This window comes from Micrasema longulum, unplaced genomic scaffold (assembly GCF_059751315.1).
Source record: "Micrasema longulum isolate JH-2025_06_02 unplaced genomic scaffold, ASM5975131v1 h1tg001347l, whole genome shotgun sequence".
In the NCBI taxonomy this organism is placed as follows: domain Eukaryota; kingdom Metazoa; phylum Arthropoda; class Insecta; order Trichoptera; family Brachycentridae; genus Micrasema; species Micrasema longulum.
In genome coordinates, this window is record NW_028278533.1 from 108,052 (window position 1) to 132,556 (window position 24,505).

The 24,505-nt window shown below is 34.4% G+C and overlaps 2 protein-coding genes across 2 annotated transcripts in view; one reads left to right on the forward strand and one right to left on the reverse strand.

Annotated features, from left to right (window-relative positions):
• Positions 1–9,550, forward strand: part of LOC148275746 (uncharacterized) — a 109,752-nt gene extending 100,202 nt beyond the window's left edge. The window contains exons 3-5 of the mRNA XM_088235254.1: positions 1,012–1,183; positions 3,326–3,441; positions 4,103–9,550. Of these exons, the coding sequence (XP_088091380.1) occupies positions 1,012–1,183; positions 3,326–3,441; positions 4,103–8,656 (4,842 nt within the window). The 3' untranslated portion in view covers positions 8,657–9,550. The remainder of the gene's footprint in view (positions 1–1,011; positions 1,184–3,325; positions 3,442–4,102) is intronic.
• Positions 9,551–18,406: 8,856 nt separating this feature from the next.
• Positions 18,407–24,188, reverse strand: LOC148275747 (uncharacterized). The gene is made up of 3 exons (XM_088235255.1): positions 23,937–24,188; positions 20,943–21,088; positions 18,407–20,792 (listed from the first exon to the last, which is right to left on the reverse strand). Exons 1-3 carry the CDS (start codon positions 24,186–24,188, stop codon positions 18,923–18,925), a joined length of 2,268 nt encoding a protein of 755 aa, XP_088091381.1. The 3' UTR covers positions 18,407–18,922.
• Between the last annotated feature and the right edge of the window lie 317 nt (positions 24,189–24,505).

A 24,505-nucleotide genomic window follows, 5' to 3' on the forward strand; every position in this document is an offset into this window, starting at 1 on the left:
TTGATGTATCAAAGTATAATCACTATGATATCTTAAAATTTTGTGATTTTGAAAATCGTCACCGAATCTTTGAAACTACACCGCCCGTGACGTCACGAGTTCAGGTCGGTGAGTGTTTCAGATATTTTAAATTTGAAACTCGTACTATTATAAAAAATAAATTATTGGTATCCGCTGAACAGCGATATACGCGAAACATCGAAAATCCCCGAAAACCAAAAATGTTATGCCGTTTGCTACAAGATAACAACGCTTTACTTTATTGGTATATTTATTTATTTATTTATTAACGGACATTGCCCACGTAAACAATTTATAGGGTTTCAATATTACAATAAAATAATAGTTTAAAACATTCAAAAAAGAAAAAAAAAGCATTGACAAACATAAGGGACATCGAGACAAGATCTGGACTATTTATTTAGTGCTCGTTTGAATTTTTGTAAACTTAAACCAAAAAAGTCTAGATCTTGTCTTGAGTTAACAATGCGACAAAGACTGGTCATTGGAAAATTAAGGCCATAGTTTGTTCTGATAGATGAACAGTACTTCATTTTTCACAACCTACGAGTCGTAATATTGAATTTTACTTGTTCCAGTAATAATGGAACATAGATTATACCATTAAGTATGCCGAACATACATATGGAATCAATATTAGTTCAACGTTTTTGTAGACTAGAAATATTTAACATTGACTCTATATCAGCATAAGAATAATTACCTCTCTCTATATGTATAAAAATGTGGTTAGATAAACAACCAGTGACGTTGCAAATTAGTTCGTTTTTATTAATATTTTTACGTACTACTAAATGTCCCATTTTTTACCACGTGTAAAAAAACATTTTTGTATCCGATTTCCCAACATTATTGCTAAGCTAAAATGAATTTATTCAAATGTTTTGTACGCAGATTGTATGTTTTATTTAATCCCGTTTGGCAACCAAGGAAATTAACAAATTACATTTTGTCTTAAATTAAAAAATTACGGATTTTTAAACATTTCAGGAACTTCCTCTGCCTGTTGCACCAACTGCCGAGGCTTTGAGGGAAATAGCTGATGCTATGGGAGCAGCCACATTCGAGGAGCTCAGCGATGATGCAAAGAATCTGAACCGACCCAAGCCAGGAGAAATTGTCACGGGGACATCTGCGGACGTGGAGTACCAAACTTATCAAGGTAATACCAAACCCATCTAACTATCATACATTATTCTATCCATACACTATTGTGTATTATTAAACTGCATAGATTCTTCAATTCTAGTAAATCAACAATCATTTTGATGGATATCAGCAAAAATTTCTTAACCAACAATTTGAAATTTACCAATGTATTTCGATAGCTTCAATTATATGCATAAAATGAGCTTTTTTACCCTTGTGATTCTAATTCATATTCTTTGAAATGAGGGTAAGTGTGGTATAAGTTCCTGACGTCACCGTGATATGTGAAGATCTATTGTGACGGGACCTCGTAAATTAGTTCTCGCCCTCCAAGCTCAGGTCTTTAAAGAGCCTGACCACTAAGTTGAAGAAGAGAGTTCTCATTTTGCTAAATCTCTCCCTCTTTTTATCACGGATTGGGTGTTAACATAAATTGTGTATGATTTTTTCCAAATTTAAATATGAGCAACAAGAGTTAAAACAAATGGTTAAAGTCATTACAAAGAAAATTTTTTGCTCTACAAGATATTGTGTTTGCTTTGACGTTACATACTTAAATAGCTGGTTATGTAGTGGTTGGGACATTCGTCTACCATACTTCAAACCCTGGTTCGGTTCCTGGCATGGTCATCAAATTTATGTCAAATACCATAACGGCAATGGATCTTTGTAGTTAGATTGCACAAGTAGATTAAACAGTTTTTTCTGCTTTTCCTGTAACTGCGATTTGATGCAATAAAAAAGAATGGCAATATACGACATTAGTCCTGCATACAATTTACCACACTCATAGTGAAAGGGACAACGAAAGCAGAAGAGTTAATTTAAATTTAAATTGTGGCTTATAAAATTCTTCTTCATCCTTTAAAAGATCTTAAGATCTGTGTTACAGAAAAGTAGTTGTTCTACTGAGATAATGAGGTCCTACTGTTCCTCCATCTCTAGGATAGTCTTCCTGGAAGACGTTGTCCAGATGAGATTTCATTGACTGCAGTGTACACAAGCCTATCGCTACTCATTCTGTCCACATGGTTCCCCCAGTGTTTTCGTCTGGATCTGCTCCATCGTACGATAGCATCTGTTTTACACGTATCTCTAATTATAGTATGACGGATTTGGTCTCGGAGCATACGGAAAAACTTCCAGTAATAGACGTTAGCAGTTCTAAGTAGCCATGTCGTGATGGGTCTCACACATGTCTCGTATATTCTGACCTTACTATCGGTACGCATATCCTTACTTCTGCATATTACATTCCTCAGACTCGCCGACACAGTTGATGCTTTGTTGACCTGTTCTCGAACTTCAGGGTGCACATCGCCATAACTTGAGATTTCTACTCCCAGATATCTAAAACTCATGACCTGTTTCACCGGTTTATCGTCAATAGTAAGGTTCTATATTAAGGTTGTCTGAAAACTGTAAGACTTTTCGTTGTTTAAAAATTTTGATTATTGTAATTAAATTTTTGGAAAATATGTTTTTTTTGTATGAACAAAGCCGATAGAACAATTGTCGCTAGTCAAAATTTGATTTGGGTTGTGGTCCCGTGCATAGTATTGCGAACTCGCGGATCAGAGGTCTGAGGTTTGAATCCTACTCTACCCCAACTTGATTCCCATTTTAAATGGTGAGATATTTACACCTCGTTAAAAATTACACCCGAAATATTAGAGTAAATCATAAAAACACAAAAAAACGATATGTATCGAACCAAAATAAGTGCTGGCTGGATGTTACTCTTAGGCGAAAATCCTGAAAAAGGTGATCAAGTTGTGAGTGGTTGGCAAGTTCGCCCATCGTGATTGAGATCCCGGGTTCTATTCCTGGAAAGTCGACACGAAATACATGTTAAAACGGTGGTCTTACACCGCAATGTTTCACCGTCCCTGGACTGGTACCTGAAGCATGAGACTGATCACTTTACCTTCTTGTAAAAAAAATAAATAAATTAAAAGTAACGTTGGGTGTATCAATACACCATCAGGTGCAGATAAGGATTTGACTATGATGATGAATATAAAACCCAGGCACAGGTCTAAAGCCTAGATTTTTTTTTACTGGTGCTTAAACTGTATTTAATGTTTCAAAGATAATAAAGTATAGATTTCGTGAATCGAAAAATTTATGCTGAATGTTTTCTTTGTATTTAAAGGTGTTGTTGGTCGTCCTGGGGTGGATTTTCCAGTGTTGCCAGCTATCCCGCAGACTTTCTTCGATTGCAAAGCCGTTGCAACTGGATACTATGCCGATTTGGAAACTGACTGCCAGGTAAATATTAAAAAACTGAAAATAAGAAAAACATTTAATAACTGAGATACAATTTTCAAAAACTTTTACAAGAACAATCCATAAACCAGGAGTAATTGTGTACATAAAACTGCCAGCAGAAATCAATATTTTGAAAATAAAATATGAACACCAAGGAAAATGAAACGTCTTCACTGTTAAAAGACATATGGTTTGTTAAGTGTCTTTGATAATCTTTTAGAATGAACAGAATATAAAATATTATATATTTTAATGAAATATTAATCAATCTTTTGTTAGTTCGTGTTTATTATAGTTTCAAAACTAAATAAAATAAAATAATTGTTTTAGTATATTTTATTTAGTATCTACTTAATTAATGTCTTTGGTTGGTTCAGATATTTTTTTTAGATAATAGATGAAAAAAAACAGTAAATTAAATAGATAGGTATTTAAAAAAAACTAAATACCATTTACGTCTCAGCTTAAATACTTGACTCGCGCATGGGTGTTCCGAGCTCAATTTTCTGTAAGATATAATTAAAATTTGATTTTTCTTCACTGTAGTTAGGTTTCTTGACCTGTTAGAGTGAAATATACTTTTACGTACCTATGTATAATGTTAACTTAAAATATAACGATAGTCTGTGAAAATATAATCCACAAATAATTGTTTTTTCAGGTATTCCATATTTGCGATGGTGGCCGCAAAATATCCTTCCTCTGCCCAAATGGAACCATCTTCCGTCAGTCAAATTTGATTTGTGACTGGTGGTTTAAGGTGGACTGTTCCGATTCTCCGGGGCAATACGAAGAAAGTGCAGAGCATCTTGCTGAAGATCAAAGAAAAGCAGCTAAAAACTCAATTTCATCCCAAAAAAGTTTTGAAACGATTCACACAACACAACGCCGTCCACCGAGTAACTTTGGCTCCGAAATCATTACTGGTCATAACCATATTTCTGACTACAAAGCCGAGGCTAGTTTTAATAGTGTAGCTCAATCCGGCGTACCTGCTCCAGATGTATTTAAAGCGCAAGAAACAAAATCACCCGTCAAACCGAATCCTAGAAGTTTCCAAGCACCGGTTCATCAAGAAAGGGTAACAAATTCAAGGCAATATTCTGGGTTTGAACAATCGACGAGATCATCAAAAGAATTAAATACTTTTAGAGATGACGTTAACCAAAGAAAAACGACAGTCAATAATAAAATATCTCCCACAAGACGAACAGCCTTAGAATATACAAACGCTGCTGTGTATAGAAGTTCTACACAACCTCCAAAAAACCACAAAGATATTAAAGAAACACAAGTACTTGCAGAATCAGCGTCGTTTGTTAATAATAGGGGTAGAAATAATTACAATCATTTCACTTCCAATCAAGATGGTAAATATCGGCCTATAAGTGATACAATCCAATCCGATACTACTTTAAGTAATGCAAGAACAACCAAACCTTCTTACACTACAACATATATTCCTGGATCTAAAAACTATGTTGAGGTTACGAGAAGTGTTTCTCACTCCGTGGGTTCCACTGTACGCTCAAAACCGATTTTTAGTAACTATTTCAGTGTATCTACAACATCAAAGCCTCCTTCAACTCAATCTAAAAATTCTGATACTTCTCAAAGTTATTCACAAACATATCAGTCCGCTAGTTCTCTTAACCCAAATATCAATTTCAAGATTTCATCCTCAAATTATAGAAACGCCAAAGGATTTCAGCTACCGTCTAACAATAATTACCAAAATGCCGACGAATCAACCACAAATAATTATTGGAAATCTTATGAAAATGTTACATTTTATGCACCTACTGTACCAACTGTTACGCCTAAAGCATACAATTCATCCACAAATAAGTTTTTAGCTACAAATTGGTATTCAACTGTCGAAAATGATGCGCTTCCTTCCAGCACAGTACCATCATATAATGTATACAGTACAGAGCCTACTGTTTCTGAGCACGCTGTAGATATGATTAAAACACTGGAAAAATTGGAATACGGTACAGCTGAATCAACAACAGAAACTGAAAATTTTTTGGGGAAACGGACAGGTTTGTTTGTTCCACCTTCAGCTGGCCCAAATACACTTCATTCTTTGGCAATTTATTTTGCCACCGCTGTTGATAACTTTGTTTCAACCGATATTCCTACAACTGTAACTGAGGAAACAAGACAAGAATATAATAATGATGAACATCTTGAAGATTATGATGACTCTTACTCATCAGTGCTTAGTCAAAGAACCATTAATAAATACTCAGATTTATTTAAAAACTCATCACATCCGGAAAACACAGAAGTAAACGAATCTGATGAAATTGAACACAATGATTTAGAACCATCACAAAGCCGTGGACCATTATCATCATCTCCTCAAATTAGAGAACTTGCACAAGTTTTTACTCATGCATTATCTGCTTATCTTCAGGATCCAGAAACATTTAGGAAAGTTTTATCTGAAATTCGTCCAACTGATCCAACGAATGATGTCCCGAAACTAACGACGGTTTCTCCCTTCGAAGAAATATCATCAACAAATGATTATTCTATTGTGAAAGATGAAGACGAAGTCTTAGACTTTTCGGACGTATCAAAAAGCTCAGCTCGGCCTACTTCGACTGAACTTCCAAGTCTTACAACAGGGCAACCGACTAAGGCATACAATGTAGACCTAATAAAAGATCGTCTTCTTTTAACAACTTCCCCGTATCGACATCAAACTCCTATTTATTACTCAGACACCAAAAATAAAACTCCCGCCTCTCAAATAATAACAAATCATAAAAATGAGAATCAGAATATTCAGAATGACATAAGGCAGGGAAAAGTTTTATCCACAACATTAGCACCATCAACCAATAATGCTGTTGCAGTAGAAGTAAATGGAGGATTAGGAATAAATGAACGAATTCCATCTAGTCAAAATAGTCAACAAACTCATTCAAATTGTACAAGTTCAAATACGTTTACAAGAGATAGCTATTTTCCACAAGATTTTGATAGAAAAGTGGAGACGGTTCCCCGTTACGGAGGTTTCCAGAATAATACTAATAACGATTATTCTCCTTATGGAATAGGTGTTCAACCACTTAACTCAACTCCTATAAATGGAGTTTATTCGGGATTTCTTTCGTCAACAGGCATACCTGTCAGCTGGGGAGATTTAATTTCATCTAAAATATCAAATTCCGAAATCTCTCGTATTCCATACTTGGATCTTGTACCACCAACTAGTTACTCAGATCAATCGAGTGCTTTAGATTCAGATAAAATAACAGAACTAAACAATTACTACGGACAAAAAGATTCTACTGATTTGGAAATAAGAGATCAAATCGTCAGTACTGATTATCAAACAACGGAAACTCCTCAGTTAGGTTCAACAATAAGTTCAGATAACCAAGACCGTGCCACTTTTAAATATAGATCACATAGCGCTGATCGTGGAATGTACTACAATAATTATAAAACATCTAACGAAAACGAAGAACAATTGCAAAGAGCACATAGCCAATCTTTCGTTTCGTCGGCGAATCAAATTAATCGGAGGGGAAAGAAAATCGAAAATTCCAATAAATCTAACAAAAATAACAATGATTCTTCTGATAAGCCAACTGTCACAAGTGATATAACTTTAAGGGTATCTAATGATGTAAATGCGGCTTTGCCAACTTTGAAAGACATTTTATCTAAACCAACGAGTACAATACCGTTAGCAAAAAATACATCTGAAATCAATACAACTATTGAATTAAACGAACCAACAACAACTTTTACTATTCAGGATACGACTTCTGGATCTACAAAATATGAAGATTCTACACCTCAATATGAATCAACTACAGTTGTTTATACTCACCCATCTACTAATCCTCAGAGCACTATAACACAGCAAGATAATCTTTGGTCAACATCAGCAGCCCTTGGACAAATTTGGCAAACTACCGTTTTTCTAGACCCAATTACAATTAACGATGGATTATCTAGTGATATAGCACATGAAACAATATTTCCAAGTGCAAATACTTACATAAACCCTTACAACAGAGATGGAAAATATTTTTCAGCAACTCCATCCGAATCTACCACAACTGTTGTAACTGATCAAGCCGATACATTTAAGTACTCTACATTCAGTACTCCATTAGACGTGGCTGGAGAAACAAACCAATTTTCAGAAGAATTAACAACTAAATATCCAGAAACTCCAACCTACGAAATATTTCCACCGACGTTATCCAGTTCATTAGAAACTCAAAATACTGTTCAAACTACAAAAAGTGTAGGTTTAGACTCCATAACGGTATCTGCCCAAACACGCGAAGGAAAATCACTTTCCACGTCTGCTCCTAATATTTTGCAGCATTTAAATCCTTTAGAAGTAGACCAAACTATGATGAATAAAGCTAAAGAAATGTTTGGTGGGTTAAATGAATCTAGTGCAAATACACTAATGAACGTGATGAAGAAAGCCGACAAAAATACCAATGTTAGAAGACTTATTCTACTTTTAGTGCAAACATGTGATGATGACCATAATAAGACCCTCGAAGCCTCCCGAACAGCTCTACTAGATGCTTTGATGAGAATCCCCTCAGAAACTGAAACAACATCTACTCAAAACCCTTACAAGAGTGATTTTGAAATTGTCAGAACTGAAGAAATTACTTCAACAAAGAGTCCTCCGACTAACTTTAGTAACAGAAGAATAGATGAAATATTTGATACTCAAGACACAAAATATCCGGAGGTTTCTGTAAGAGCTAAAGGACGAACAGGAAAACGAATCGAATTGGATTCTATTTATCCAAACTCCGTTCAAGAAAACATTAAAATAAGTTATCCAAGTTCACCGGTTACAGAGCTTCCGACTTCAACGACTACAAAATTCATAATCAATTTATTGAATGATTCATTTGTATCAGATTTAAATGAATCATCACCAACAGAAGCACCTGTTAGTAAAACAACCGATTCATCTACAAAGTTCACCCCCATAGCACCTGTCGTAACAGTAAAAATGAGTCGAAGAGGTCAGCGTAAATTTTATACAAAAACAACAAAAACGCCAATTTATTCAAAGCAGGGGGATGATGAAAAATCAATATCCCTCGCAGAAAGAGGATCTTTATCGTCAGTAGAAGATCAGTCGGTGCCATCTGATACGAGAGCTTTGGAGCTTTTAAGATCACTTTACTCCCTTGCTGCGAGATGGGGCTAGTTGACAATTTACGCTTAGGATATTTATATAAGCGATACAAACAAACCACGAATTCCTTAAATAGTTTGTAAGTAAAAACTATGTTTATTTGCCATCATTTTCATAACAAATCAGAAATAGCTTTATCTTACATCTTCATCTAATATTTTATGTTTTAAAAAAATATTCATGTCGTATATGGCTTTAGAAAAGCGTATCATAATAAATGTTGGAATCAGTGACCTCTGTTCACAAGAGCTTTTATGTATGATAGAAATCATTGCTGAATAATTTAGATGGAACAAAATAGTTACCGTTCTTAAGAAATAATGACGATATTGCTTCATAAGTAGTTTATATGTAGAAATATGTTTCAGTAAGCAGCTAATTTTATTCACACGTTTTTTTACGATAAACAGTATTTTCTTTTTAGAGAAAATAATATTTATTGTCAAAATAAAACAATGTAAATACATAAAAATACAATAGCTAAAATTAGGGTTATTTTATATGGAATGAATGGATAATATGCACTCAATGTAAAATATAATACTTGCTCGTATATACAGTTTGATTATCATGTTCAAAAAATATAATTTATCCTAAACAGAAACAATTAAATTTGAAAGATAATAATTGTTGTATGATTGGTATTTAGCTATGTTAATGTATTAATGTGACATATTATAATCTAGGATACATTGATAATATAAGATTGACTAAAAATGAAATTTATAGTGGAGAAAAATATTAATTTTATTTAGCGTTGTTATTGTTTACATTCTTTTATTTTTAAATCAAAACATATACTATTACGTGATTTCATTTAAAGTTCAAAAATATATATTAAATTAACGCCAAGAACGAAATTAAAACATCTTAATCTGCTAACCACGTTTAAACGTAGTTGAAAAAGTTGCCTTTTTTATTATAAAAAAAAAAAACAAATCAAAAAATTTATTCACGATGAATGTTACTGCGCTTTAATTTTGTAAGAGGCGTCAATCTTATTTTGTAAAATAATTTTATTAATTTTAAATATGTATTATTTTATATAACGTTATATTTTGTGGATAGTGAATGTTTTATTTTATACTTTTATAATGAATGGAATATGTTCTAATAAAATGGAAAAACACTTATTTATCGTTTTTTTCCGATTTATCGTCCCTCTTATTATAAAAATATTTTCCCGACTGTTTTATTATTTCCAAAAAAATATATAACAAATGTAATTTGAAACTTGATAAATGTAAGTATCAGCAAATTTAATTAAAAGTCCTTTAACTAACTAATTTATTAATTACCCGTCGCCAGGACTTATACAAACTAAAAATTATACCTGTCACTCTTTTTTGACAAAATATGGAGAGGAAATTACAAAAAGAGACAGGATAATATGAATACAACTTTATTAAATTATAAAATTATTTTTTATCGGATGTTTTTGGTTGATAGCTTTATTTATTCCTAATCCTAAGAAATTTTCTAAACGAGCATAAAGTTAATTGATATGTATGTGAAATTTCTACGCCCAATTCTTGATACAAATTTTATTATCGTTCCCTTTCCGCTCCTAATAGTACATAAAGAAGATAGAGCACAGCATTGGTACACCAACCGCGAAGTAACTTAGTCATTTTTATTAAATATGATTTATTTATGCTTTAATAAGCTAGTTCGTAACGCCTTGAGAACTAATATGAACTTTTAAAAACATTACTATTTTTAATCAAAATTTCTTAAAAACGTATTTTTTTAAATTAATTTGAAATATTTTAATGCTTTGTATTTCTTCGGGTAACTCATTGTACAGCTTTAATCCCCTGCAAAATGAGTTTTGAGACTCTATTTTTCTCCTCTTTCTTATCTTTTTTTCATCCCTTGTTTCATAAATATGTATGACATTGTTGGTTAAATTTTATTATGTTTTAATTTTATTTATCCCCTGAATCATTTTATACATGACAATTGCTACATTATATTTTGGGTACTGTAAATGTAAGACGATCAGTCTTACGTGTCACCAAAATCTATTGAGTGGATTGGTCTACCTTCACATTGCTGAACATGGACAATAAAAGGTCCATTTGATTGATTTGTATTGAAATTTACACGGGTAGAGTGAGTTTGGGAGAAGGGATTAGGAGAAATATGGTTAAAAGTAGAGAGAGAGATGTTTTATTGAGGAATGTAGAAGAAGAAGGATGAACACTCGCCGCCTTTGCACGCGGGAGTGTCTCTTCACATGATTAAGCCTCCAGAAAACGTGCTTCTGGCTTTTAAGGGTTATACTACCGGCATCCTCTTCAGCCAATCCTGTTGCCATTGCAACTGGGGGATCAGGAGGTTTCTCCCCATCCTTCATATAACAGGGCAGGAATTAACAAACGAAGTAAAAAAAATCAAAATAGAAAAAAAAAAACACCAAATATATTGGAAAATTGTTTTCAGGCGTTGCCTAGTATGTGAAATAATTCAGTCAGATGAATCTCTTCACAACAATAAAGGTTTCAGCTCTCTAACTTCACTAAAATCAACAGATGGAAGAATGAAAGAAATATGGATGTTCAAACATAGGCAAAATGGTGAATGTTACGCAGTGTGTAAAGTGGCCACTTAAACCAGCCAAAGACAGGTCATAAGCCCTGTAAATACCTAGACTTCAATATTCCGTTATTTAAGGTATTATCCATCCCTGCTGTAATTTGTTAACCAAATATGGTAATTGTTGTAAGTTTTGGTCAGGTAGGACTAATCAACAACTAATACAAAATAATTATAGTAACTACGAGAACACTGATAATAACTACAATTATTATTAGAACAGAGGTGAAGAACATTTAAGGGAAGGTAATATAGAAGCCTAGGCATCTACAGAGCTTATGACCTGTCATTGGCTGGTTTAAGTGGCCACTTGCAATTATTACTGAAAAAAGTAGAATAATCAGAACTTACTTAACCTGACACAATTGGATACATAAACACGCACATTAGACACAATTACACCAAATAAACTGAGAGCAATTTGACAGGTGAACTATTTTTATGTCCTAGCCTACAATCGAATCCCTAAAAAGTATTTAAATATTAAGATTAAATTTATTATAAAATTTTCAACAGCATTTGCTAAAATGCCCGTAAATTTAAAACAAACTTTTACCATCGACGACCACGATAACATGTAATGACATAAATTAAGGCACCTTTTATTATTGATTTATTTATTTGTTCTCTTTTATTAACATTATAAACACATTATCATTGAGTCCGTGTGTATGTACAGTCCTTCTCAAATGGTCAGCACGTTTGCTTACCATATAAGAAGTCACTGGTTTGTTTTCCAACGTGTAAATCAATAAAACATGTTTTTTTGGTTTTTAGAATGAGGTATTTCCCTTATTTCAGATTAACCTTACCGGGAATCAATCCCTAGACGCGCTAAACACTGAAACGAGAGTTTGAAAAAAAATTGAACCACTGGTGCTATTCTGAACCACTCTCGCAGCATGAGAAAACAGTTTTTATCGTGTATTTTGTATGTAAATACACGACATGATACGGCCCACAAGAGCGTTTAGAATACCAGCACACGAAATAATTCGATGTAAATTCATAAATAATTTTGAATAGAGTCATCTTTGAGTACGTAGCAAAAGCTTCAAAAAAGACTTTTTATTTGTCATTCATAGATGACTCTAAACATAAAAGTACTGCTACTCATTCATAGACGACTTTTGAAATCAATAATATTTGCTACTCATTCATAGATGACTCTAAACATCAAGAACTACTGCTATTCGTGCATTGATAACTTTTAAAACTATTGCTACTCGTACATAGATGACTCAAAATATCAATTAGTATGACTACTCTTTCATAGACAACTCTAAGCATTACGAATACCGATGGCTATACTACTCGTTCATAGATGGCTCTAGACTTTCAAGTTTATTTGTATTGAATTTTAGGATAACTCTAAATGTTTATTATTTTACAGCTATACTACTTTTAATGGAATGTACTGCCTTTCTATTAAAATGAATAATTTGCTATTCTTTGGTAAAAACCACACACATTATTATCAAATTAAAAAATAATAACAAACGAGCTTTTGATTCTGAATCAAAATGGTGTTCCAAATAAAATAGAAACTAATTAATTTATTTATTTAAATCTACGATTTGATATAATGATTGTTTATTTGAATTCATTAATTTAATCTCGAAGTATAAATGCATTTAAGCGAGCTTATCCCTAAAAGCAATATTTTAAAACCCACAAAAAAAGATTGGCGTAAAATTAGTCACAATTTCTAATTATTATTTTGTATCGAATAATATAATTTGTTTTTAGCACTCTGAGAAAGCTTGTACATTTATTCTTGAGTATATTGTTTACACCCATCTTTGTTAAAAGATAATAAAACAAAGACAGAATAGTAAATATCATACAATTGTAAAGTTGCCACTTAAGGCACTCAATGACAGCCAAGCTCTAAAAATGCCTAAACTAATTTATTCCCTTCCCTAAAATGTTTTCCCTCTCTGTTGCAATAAATTTTAATCATCTCCCTAGGGAGTTTAATTCACCTTTGTATATAACAATTTGGACATACTCAAAATATTGTTTGTTTAACCAACCGGTATAAAAAGAAGTGTAAAAATTAAAAAGCATTTTCACGTGTTACCAGTAGGTAAAATAATTCAGACAGATTAATCTCTCCCAAATCAACCAAGATTTTACTTCACAAAAGTAAACAGAAGGAAGAGTTGAGGAAATGTGGATGTTTGAACATAGGCAGAATGGCAAATGTTAATCAGCGTTTTTTTTTTTTTAATGGGAGTTGCAGTAATATTGATCTTGCTTATAATGTACAAGGTTTATATTTCACAAGTGGATTTTAATTTCTGGCTATCTTTATCTAAGAAGTTTTGGGAAAGGGTGGGAATTTCGGCTGTGGACATTTATAGACCTTAATGTCACTCAGTACGTAAAGTAGCCTCTTAGACCAGCCAATCACATATGCCCACAAAAGACTAGAATTCCATATTCCCTTCTCAAAAACGTTTTCCGAATATGTTGAAATAACTTTCAATTACTGCATGTGTTAATGTCGCGGAATCCTGTATTATATTTAAAAAAAATGGAAATCAAGTTGTGGTAGAGTGAAATTTGAACCTTATACCTCTGATCCGTGAATCCACGACCACTAGCCACGGGACCGCAGCTCTGTACCGAATAATTGAGACACGCTGCATTTGATATTCCAACGCAGTATCCTATGCGCCACTGGGTGCGGAAAGGAAAATGATGATGATGTAGTAATATGACTGAACGAAAGTATTAGGTGTTAACATAAGTTGTGCCTGTTTTTTACGTAATTTAAAAATAAGCCCCAAAAGAAATATAAAATCGTTAAGTTTATACGTCATTAGAAAGAAAATTTGCTACCTTACATGATACTGTGTTTGCTTTTACGTTTCACATATTATTTTATTTGATTGCAAGCCTTCAAAATGCAATGTCAAGTCGATAAAAGTGAGCAATTTCGACATCTTCATCTGTTCGCGTTCAATCTTTGGAATAAAACTGCCAAAGCTGCTCGCGATATTTGCAGAGTGTATGTACGATGTAGATGCTGTGAATTATTGACTAATATGCTGTGTCCCTTTGTTCTCTTCATTTGGAAAAATACGGACACACCTCGCTCATTCATGACACTAGTTGTAGGCAGTCAAAGAGGTTGATGCATGTCGCGGATTGGAGATTCTTACCAGTAAGAATCCAGATGTTGAAAATAAAATGGCAAAATAAAGAATAATGAAAAAAATACAAAAGGCAATCATGAAGTTTCGCATATATTTATTACATTTTGTATCTTTTGTGTATGATATCATTAATTTTACCTTGCTAGAATTCCACTCGTTCATGCGCTTTGTACCTGTACGATTATTGGTCATTTAGCTTCCATATTTATAAACCATAAAATACTTATTTTTTAAAATGGGGTCTAGAATTATAATCGTGTTGTAATCTTATTCCTTTTTACAATTCATATTATCATTATTTTACTATTTAAAAAAATCATTAATTCACTAAATTTATTTGAAAAATTTTAAAATGTGTAAATGGGGGCTAGACTTCTTACCGTCCATGTGCTCTGTAGCTTCAAGACGTGCTGGGATATTTATTTATTGTAAAGCGCCCTGGAGGTGATTTTCACAAAAATGGCACTATATATTTTATCAAACTATATATATATATATATTTATATGTGTGTATGCGCATGGGTATATGAATGTGTGTATGTGTATATATGTCTGTATGTATGTATCACTGGCGGCTCCTGACCGAAAACATTGGCAGTGCATTTTTTTACATGTTTTTAATTTGTATATTATTGAGTTCTATGATATTTAAATAATATGATAGGTCTGACGTGATAAACGAGCACTAGTATGACAGCCCGCGCATCGGAACTAGAAACGCTAAATGCGCCCAACATAATACGCACGTTATAGTCAACTAAATTTGTACTAATATCATGTCATTACGCATGTTCAAAGTGACATTTAAAAAGAACTTCAAATCTGCGCATGCGTCGGCAATGCCCGGAATATGTATACTATCTTCTCTCTCTAACGCACAATTCATCGGTATGAAGCATTGTCTGTCTCGCTCAAATGACGATTTTAGGAGATATAATATAGTTCTTACAAATTCAGGATAAAAGATTGTGCAGAACAGAATATGCACGGGGACGATTGCGCATGCGTAGACAAGTTGAGAAAATCGTCCGCTAGAGTCGATTTCGCTAGATCTTTTGGCGCTAGTATTGAATATTATGATGTTTACGTGTATAATATTGCAACGAATCCCTGTTTCTTTCTACCTACTTAAAACATATTTTTACTACCAATAAAAACACAAATTTTTACTTGGCAGTGCAATGCACTTATGCACATACTAAGGAACCGCTTCTGGTATGTATGTTTGTTTATATATATCTAGGAACAGCTAGCCCTTCCATACTAGTAAACCTCGTATTTTAATCATGTACCAACTTGTGTTTATACTCGGAGTGCGACGCATGCTGACAAATTAAGTTGTTTTATGTGGCCACTTTACACAGTGTGTTACAATTACCGTTCTGCCAACGTTTAAACATCCACATTTCCCCAACTTTTCCATCCGTCGACTTTTGTAAAGTAAAAGAGCTGAAACTTTTATCATGCGGGTGAGATTCATCCGACTGAACCAATTGGTGAATTCATCTACTGAGCAACGCTGGAAAATAATTTTCCTTTTTTTAAATTGGATCAGCCGGATGAATCTCACCCACATGATAAAGGTTTCAAGTCTTGTACTTCATAAAAGTCGACGGAAGGAAGAGTTGAGGAAACAGGGATGTTTAAACATTGGCATTCTTATGTATCAACTCTCACTGCCTCCAACTACCATGGAATCACTTTTCTACAATACCGCGGAGTGTGTGCGGGCCAACTACTGCTTTACACAATTATGACAGGAATAGTTGACTGTACAGAACTACTAAGTTTAATAACAATACATTTGCCAGCCAGGGTTTGTAGACAGTACCACCTGTTTCATGTACCAATACGTAAAACATTGTATGTTAAAAATGCTTTTTTTCGTAGAACTTTTTCAGTGTACAATACAAAATTTAAAGATATAGATTACACAAACATCACTCGGTCAGATTTAAAATTTACACTAAAAATGCATTATGTAACTAAATAGACATTTCAATAATAAAAATGAACATCTCCCTTCCCCTCCTTATTCTCTCTTCAAGTATTCTTGTCCTAATTCTGCCCAATTTACAATAACTTACTGTTCTTAAAAAAATATTTAAAAATTCTTTGATTATTAAAAAATATTAACGAGTACATGATAGTAACATTTTTATATGAATAAACTCATTCGTATTTATTCGTATTTATTTAATATGTAACATATTTTCTTTGCTATCTTTGTAAACTTTGTGGAAATCTGTTATTAGTTCTGAGTTTATACATCATATATATTTGTTTACTATAAATTAATATGTTTGTTTAACTGTTGATTTCCCAAATAAAATAAAAATAAAAATAAAATGAATAAATATTTTTGAAAATATATGTATATATATTTTTTTTAACTAGCCAATGACAGATCATAAGCCCTGTAAATGTTTAGACTTCCATATTCCCTTCTCTAAAATGTTTTTCTTCTCTGTTACAACATATATTTTTTCTGTCAGTCTGGTTCAGTTCTAGTTAGTTAACAGCGAGCAATGATTGTGGATGCGTGTCTTAACATATCCAAAACGTAGAATGCAAATAAGTTATCTCGTTTTTGATAATAAATGTATTTCGGGAGCACATACAAGCTTGGCGGGCCGCAAGTTAAATATGGATGTCATTGGAGATAAATCAATAATTCCTTAGATGGGTGAAGGGACCATCTATAACTTTTTCCGTTTTTTATTTTCGAGAATTTTAATAAATATACAAAAAAAGAGCGCCATTTAAAATGGTAACTTATCATTGATGTTTAACGTATGATAATAAAATCAATTGTTTTATTTAAATTACAAATTTCAAAGTTTCAATTTTTTTTTATCTATAGAATTACCTGTTAAAACGCCCTTGGTATTTTATTACGAAACTGGCGATATCCATATTAACAATAATAATTAAATAGTGACACAAAAATATTTCAATTGGTGGACTGAATTGAGTTTTATTTCACCTCTCCTGAACATTTTTGAAAATTACGCATGGTCTATTTTACCATCTGACAACTGAATCATGAAAACTATTGTTTACATTTAATAATCTAAATTAAAATAAATAAACTTTGTACGTTTGTTGTATTTTTTTATTTATAATATAATACATAAAAACATGGTATGGTAAATCATCATCACTCCCGAACCGCACCTTGTGGTGTATAGGGCACTGCATTGGTACACCAACCGCAGCGCACGTATGTTGATTTTTAAATTGATGGTAAGATGATCAATCTTTGCCTTAGATGCCCGTCCAGGAACTATTAAATGTTCTAGTGCAAGAACAGCGTATGTTATGCGCTCAAAAATGTTTTCCCTCTCTGTTGCAATGAATTTAGATCCAAACAACTCTAGGGAGGAAATCCTGCCTGTCTACAAACATTTGGACATACTGAAAATATTGTTGATTAAGAAGAAGTATAAAAATTCAAAGACTGTTTTGGGGCGTTGTCTGGTAGGTAAATTTGTTTAGCCGGATGAATCTCACCCGCATGATAAAGGTTTCAACTCTTGTACTTCACAAAAGTCAACAAATGGAAAAGTTGAGGAAATATGGATATTTAAACATAGTCAGAATGGTAAATGTTACATGGTGTGTAAAGTGGCCACTTGTTTTTCCTCTCTGTTGCAACAAATTTAGATATATGAATAACTTATTGGAAAATAGAAAACAAATTATTTCTCCAAATAATATATATGTTTTCAAGAGGAAGGATAAATAGTTTTAGGCAGGCAATAAAATACATTTTACATTTAAAAGGGTTTTCCTTTATTTCCAAATTAAAATTTACTAAGAACATACATCGGATATATACATATAGCATAATATAGAAAATATCAAATGAACGCACAAGAAAGCTTTTTTCACAGAAATAAACGAAATTGCGTCATTTGAAATGTTTTAAAATTGTGTATAAAAATATATTTTGATCCATAGGTAAATAAACTTAGATTTATGGTAACTGATTTCGACTATATTTAACATTTTTATACAATGTTAAGGACAACGTATAATTCAAATATTTATTTAAACATAGGTGTATTGTAGATGTTATATAATAAATATAATTCATTTTTTTACGTACTGAAAAAATACAATGGCGTGTTTTTAATTACTGGCCGAATAAATAAATACTTAGGTATTGTAAAATAAATTACGTAATGGACATAATTTTCCAAAGTTTAAATACTTAAACTATTTTATAAAAGACAAAGTATATACAGTCCAAAGTTACTTCTAATTATATTTAATTAATAAGGCTCAGCACCAACAAAGCAATTTGTCACTGTTCGTGCTAAAATATAAATTATATACTTTAACTTATTGTTAATTCGAACCAAATTCAATCCAAGTCAAGGATGCTTACTTTTTCAGGGAAAATACGTACGTATGTGTTACACATATACAATTTATTCTTTTTAGAGATTAGAAAAGGTAAATATCCTCAAGTCAGCGTTCAAGTTTTAAATATATGAATCAATGCTTCAGCTTAGTTTCTGGGTGGGAGATACTCGCGGTCGGGGGTCGAAGGGCTTCCGGGGAATCCGGAGTCAGACTGGGGGCGCCCAGAGGGAAAGGCGGGGCCGCTGGGGGCTCCCGAGGGGTAACCCTGGTTGCCTTGGTTACCTGAGAACGGAGAAGAAGGCCTCTGAGAAGCATTGAAGGAGGTCGAGCCGGAAGGACTCTTGGATCCGGGGAAGGAAGATGAGGGACTCTGAGATCCAGGGTAGGCGGAGGATGGACCGGATGGACTCTGAGAGCCTGGGTAAGAAGACGGACCAGATGGACTCTGAGCGCCGGGATAGGCGGACGATGGGCCTGATGGGCTCTTGGCTCCTGGGTAGGCGGAAGATGGACCGGACGGGCCCTGGGCTCCGGAGTAGGAGGGGCCTTGAGGCCTAGATCCTTGGTAGGACGAAGAAGGACTTGCTAGGCTCTGAGAACCGGGGAAGGAAGTAGGTCCTTGGGGTCTTTGAGATCCCGGGTAGGAAGAAGATGGGCCGGAGGAGCTTTGAGATCCCGGGTAGGAAGAGGATGGGCCGGAAGGGCTTTGAGATCCCGGGAAGGAAGAAGATCCTTGGATCCTCTGCGGTCCGTTGAATGAAGACGGGCCAGATGGGCTTTGAGATCCCGGGTAGGAGGTAGAGGGGCTCTGAGAACCAGGGTAGGAAGAAGACGGGCGAGACCCTTGGTATCCACTGGTAGTTCCGCTGCTTGGGTATCCAGAAGGGCCCTGAGACGTAGGGTAGTTTGAAGGCTTGGGAGAGCTCGGATATCCGCCAGAGGAGCCTTGGGAACCGGTTGGTCCGTTGTAGTTATTTGATGGTCCTTGAGAACCAGGTTGTCCAGAATATCCTCCAAAAGCATTCTGACCAGACTGGCCGGGGTAGGCGGATGATGGACCTTGAGCACCAGGTTGTCCAGAATAACCAGCTGATCCACTTTGAGCTCCGGGATAAGCTCCACTTCCTTGGGCGGCTCCGGTGATCGAGTAGTCGTACAAGTTAGCATTCAGACCAAAGAAGCTAGGAGCAGAGTTGCAATCAAATTGATTCCACCAAACGCAAACAAAGAACTCTTGGGAGAAGATGGTTCCATTTGGACACAAAAAGTCGTATGTTTTGTTATTGGCGCAAATGTGGAAGACTTGGCATTGGGCCTCGACATCAGCATAATATCCGGGATACTGCTGGGCATCACAGCTGAAAGATGTTTGAGGAATTTCAGAGTAAATAGGATAATCCCGTCCAGGTTCTCCGGGAATAGCTGAATAGTCTCCGTCATAAGAACCATCATCTTCTTGCTGTCCGAATCCAGATGAGCCTTGGTTTCCTTGTGGACGGCTACCTCCAAATGACCCTGGTGCGCTTTGACCAAAGTTAGACGCGGGTCCTTGAGATCCTGAAGTGAATCCGGAAGAGGGTCCTTGTCCTCCCTGAGGATATTGGCTAGATGGTCGTTGTCCTGGATATTGAGCGCCAGAGATCCTGTTTCCTCCACTTACACTGGGACCTTCGGGAGCATATCCTTGATCATTGTTAGCGAGAGATCCCTGTCCACTTTGGGAATAAGAAGAACCTGATGGTCTCTGGGGCTGATATCCGTTAGATTGTCCACCTTGTGAGAATGATCCAGAAGACTTCTGAGAGTATTGATTCCCTGATGATGATGGTCCAGCGGGTCCAGCTGGTCCTGACGGGCCAGAAGATGGGGAATAAGATCCCTGTGGTCTTCCATTCTGAGAATCAGTCTGAGGTCCTTGACCGAAAGGAGAACCTTGTGGTTTTCCAGAAGAATATCCAGAAGTGGACCCTGAACCGGTAAATGATGGGCTAGATCCAGGGTAAGCGGGGCTCGATCCCTGGTAAGACTGGCCTGATCCCTGGTAAGACGGGCTTGATCCTTGGAAGGACGAACTAGGTCCCTGGTAAGCGGGGCTGGATCCTTGGAACGCGTTCGACCCACCACTGGAGTAAGACGGTGTGGATGGTCCAGATGGTGTATATCCGGGATAAGCCTGAGTTCCAGAAGATGAGCCAGGGAAACCACTATTGCTGGTTCCTGAAAAGCTACCGCTGGAGGCACCAGGACGAGGAGAAGATGCACCAGATCCTAAAGGTTTTTCAGGACGGTCGTACGAATATCCATTCTGGGCCTGAAAATATTGATTTTTTATAAAAAAAACGTTTTCGGTTGTTTTTTTGTATAATTTAAATGTTCTACATTTATATAGTAAAATTATGACTTACGGTGACTGAAGCTGTGATCGCCAACAGCGCTGTAAAAGAAAACAGAAGATTTAATGCTGCTTCTTAAGAAGTTATGTACAGGGTATGAGAGTTTACCTAAAACGAGTATCTTATATTGAAGAAAATCGGATTGATTGATATGCCCTCAAGATTTTTGATTGTTAGTTACTAACAAAGGCTTACATTACAAAGTCATGTCGAAACGACGAAGTATAACAGTGTAATTTGAATCTTTGGATTTGGCAAGAGAATAGCACTTGAAGACTTTCGCTCTGTATGTAGCTGTTATGTTAAAGGCACCTATTACATCTTGTTCCCTAATTGGTTGTAACAACTTTACTGATCACGAAAGACACAGTTTTACGAAAAATCACTCTTCTGTCTGACAAAAAGTGATACCTTTTCAATTTGCAAAGGTAAACGCAGTTGAGAAACGAATTGCGTAAATGAATACAGAGCATCATCATGTATAACGAAAATGCATTCAAACATACATAGTAAAATCTAGAGTAAAAGATTCGAGAAAATCACTTTTTAAATAATGAATTGGAAACAGTTGTTTTAATTGAGGGCGCGAAATAGGTAAGAAAAGATGTGGATTTTAATATCATTATTCCTTTTTCGCACCTAGTGATGCATAGGGCACTGCATTGGTACACCAACCCCAGCGTATCTTGACCGTTTTTGTTACAAGAAGGTTAAATGATCAGCTTAAGCCTTCAGGTGCTAGTCCAGTCGCTAAGAAATATCATTGTGTAAAAACACCCATTTAAATTAATATTAAACAAAAATTGAACCCGAGACCTCTTACATGGTAAGCAAACGCGCTGACCATTTGACCACGAGGCGAAGGCGACGAGGGTATAATTTTGGCGTAACTGCAGACACTACGTAACACTATTTAATATAATATATCATTCGATGTCATTTACTGAATAAAAAAAAAAAAAACATTGATTTTCATATAATTCGATTCTATATTATAGATTCATATAAATTTGTGAACCAAGTAAATATGTCAACCTCGTAAAAGAATTTTCAGCGTGTTTGCCTACCATACAAGAGGTCTCGGGCTCGATTCGCGACATGGTTGATTTGAAATACATATTTAAAAAGGGTGTTTTTACACTAGATTTTTTCACAGTCCCTGGACTGGTGCCTGAAGCGTAAGACTGCTCATCTTACCTTCATGTAACAAAAATGATTGGTGTTCTAATGCAGTGCCCTATGCACAGTTAGGTGCGGAAAGGGAACGATGATGAACCCAGTGAATAATTATTTAAAAAATATTTGGATTTGAAATATAAATTAGAGCTGGACGGACGTAGCGTCACTTGGGGTGAGGACGCGTCACCTAAGAAAAATGTATTTTTGCGCATGGTATAAAATATCTAACTCACGCGTGGTCGCTAGCCTACTTCCTCTCCTTCAGCACTAGCCCGAAAAGAATACTTGAATGGATTACATTTTCTTACTTAATTGACCCGTGTGAATGCGTTACATACACAGCTTACTTTTAAGTGGGTAACGATGTTTTAATTTCATAAACATTAGGTCAGAATCAAACTGAACCCAATAAAGTTATTCAATTAGACTAATTTACGAGTTATGTTTTTATTTTGCAATTCGGTTCCCTTTTTGTATTTTTGTAATTAGAATGCAATGCATTGATTGCAACAGAGAGGGAACACATTTTTGGTAATGCAATATGCATGTCTAGGCATTTACAAATCTTACGACCTGTCATTGGATGATTTAAGAGACCGCATTACACACTGTGTAACATTCACTATTCTGCCTATGTTTAAACATCAATATTTCCTCACCTCTTCCATCTGTTGACTTTTGTGAAATAAAAGAGCTGAAAACTTTATCGATGTGCGTTTGATTGATCTGGGTGAATTATTTTACCTACTGGACAACGCCTGAAAACCCTTTCCATTTTTTATATTTATTTTACATCGGTTAGTTAAATCAACAATATTTAAAGAATCATTGAGCATATGACAAGTCATAAGCCCTATAAATGCAAAAGATTTCGATCTGACAATTTCGGTAAGACAATTAAAATATATTTTTTAGAGATAATGTATTTATGAACTCATGACCTGTATTCATGTATCTATTTTTTTTTCTGTGCACACAGTTTTGAAAACGAATAAATAAATAAATAAACAATAATTCTCTAAGTAGTGAAATGCAGTCTCGACTACAAGCATTTTAATATGCTAAAAATTTTGTAATTAATATTGGTTATTAATATTATTATTATTGATTGAATCGGCATTCACTTTGTAACATTTCATGATGAGTTAATATAAAAATAAAAAATACTTTTATTCTTAAAAAAACACCACTATAGTTCCGATGAGTTTTTTTTGGTAGTTGAAAATTATTTGTACCTTGCTTTTGTTATATGCAAGGTTTTATCGAATAAATTTATCTTTAGGTTATATTCCGTTGACTTTTACATTTTTCACCATTTTCTTTTGTTTTCTTTGTGTCCAACTTTTACAATTTTTTTATTTTTATTATTTGTTAATGTAATATTTCTAGAGTTATTTTGTAAATTCTGATTTTGCTTCATTTTTATTATTGTTATCTACAGTTTCAATGAGTGGAGTGCCCTTAAACGAAGTTTTTATTTTTATCTTTATTGAGTAATTAATTTAGGATCTTGCAGTCTTATCTCTAGAAGGCAGGAAAGATCTTCGTTTAGTCTAGTTTTGTTTTGTTTTGTTTTATTTATCAGACCAAGAGGTTGTATGATAATGAGTGTGAGGTATCCAAGGCTCGTGGAAACATTCTCTTAACATGGGCTGTAAGTGGGTATAAGTTATTATCTGCTCGTTCATCGGTGAACCCTGATGCAACATTACATCTTGAGCTGATGAGAACTGAAGCGTTAATTCTCTTGCAAGGAAATACAGCCGGCATATATGACAAGTACGATGTGTCTATCTCATATTCCACGCCACAGAAGTTAGAATGTTTCAATTTAGTCATGATCGTAGAACAATGACGGATGTGCAAAAAAAGGGAATTTTGATTTCGTTAATATTTGATCTTGAAAAGCTTACATAAAGGCTTTATAAAAACTTTATAAGAGTGAATTGTTAAACGTTTTAGAGTCGATGGCACCAATTAAATTGACGTTATAATAGCAAGTTAGATATTAAATTAAAAGCATTGAATGTGAATTCGATCTTTTTTTATCAAATAAATTCTATGAGTAAAACAATTTTTAAACCGAAATGTTTCTAATTAAACACATTTTAAAAGGCAGAACATAAGATGAAGAATTCTTATTGTTTCAAATATAG

Excerpts from the sequence above, each read along its gene's own strand:
- LOC148275747 (XM_088235255.1), bottom strand. The coding sequence starts at position 24,188 with ATGACTAAATTGAAACATTCTAACTTCTGTGGCGTGGAATATGAGATA. Across the intron at positions 21,089-23,936 it reads CATTATCATACAACCTCTTG|GCCCAGAATGGATATTCGTA; the intron begins GTCTGATAAATA and ends CAATATTTTCAG. Across the intron at positions 20,793-20,942 it reads TCTGGAACTCAGGCTTATCC|ATCGAGCCCCGCTTACCCTG; the intron begins CGGATATACACC and ends GTCTTACCAGGG.